Source organism: Branchiostoma belcheri, unplaced genomic scaffold (genome assembly GCF_001625305.1).
Source record: "Branchiostoma belcheri isolate BF01 breed outbred unplaced genomic scaffold, Haploidv18h27 scaffold129, whole genome shotgun sequence".
Classification (NCBI taxonomy): domain Eukaryota; kingdom Metazoa; phylum Chordata; class Leptocardii; order Amphioxiformes; family Branchiostomatidae; genus Branchiostoma; species Branchiostoma belcheri.
The window spans coordinates 665,718-666,400 of NW_017802702.1; the positions used below are offsets into that span (position 1 = coordinate 665,718).

The 683-nt window shown below is 47.3% G+C and overlaps 1 protein-coding gene across 1 annotated transcript in view; it reads right to left on the bottom strand.

Moving 5' to 3' along the window:
• The window catches only part of LOC109463612 (carboxypeptidase D-like), a 16,558-nt gene that overhangs the window by 10,379 nt on the left and 5,496 nt on the right, over nucleotides 1-683 (bottom strand). Inside the window, exon 4 of the mRNA XM_019760464.1 lies at nucleotides 299-468. Coding sequence (XP_019616023.1) covers nucleotides 299-468 — 170 coding nt within the window. The remainder of the gene's footprint in view (nucleotides 1-298; nucleotides 469-683) is intronic.

Genomic DNA, 683 nt, shown 5'->3' on the forward strand with positions numbered 1-683 from the left:
CCCCTTTTCTTTCCAAACCACCTATAACCTTCCGTAGATTACAAAATCTTTGCTGCAAAATGAAGAAAACATTGCCATCGGGCATCGTCAAGTACTGGCCTCCATGTTATGTGGCCAAAGTTTCACCCAGACAACATTGCAAGGTTGCCAACATGCAATTTTGTATATGTTATGGGTTTAGGTCCAGACTTTCAAGTCCGGAACTGAACCTAAACCTCTGGACTTGAATCCGGACCTGAACCTAAAATTGGGTTTAGGTATGCAGCACTACCTTGACACAGATACAAAAGAATCATACCCCTGTGCACTGGCAATGATGGTGTAAGTCCCAGGTACCAGCAGTCTCCAGAAGTCCCCATGACTGGCTGTGGTAACATTGTGGTCTATACCCACCACTGTGATGGTGGCATTCTCTATCCCCTGGTTTGTGTCTGAACTCGTCACAAAACCCTTCACTCCCTTGTGTGCCTGGAAAAAGATAAACACAAAAGTTAGAAATGCCCGTAGAGGGCCGAAACCCGCGTGGCCGCCCAAAAAAGAGATGGGTAGACAGTATTAGGGAAAACATCAAAAGCTTGAAACTGCAGAAGGCCAACCCGCTAGACAGAAGCAGCTGGAGAGCAGCTATTAGACCCAAACGACACCCCACGACGTCCAACCCTTGTATGACGGGGAACAACGGA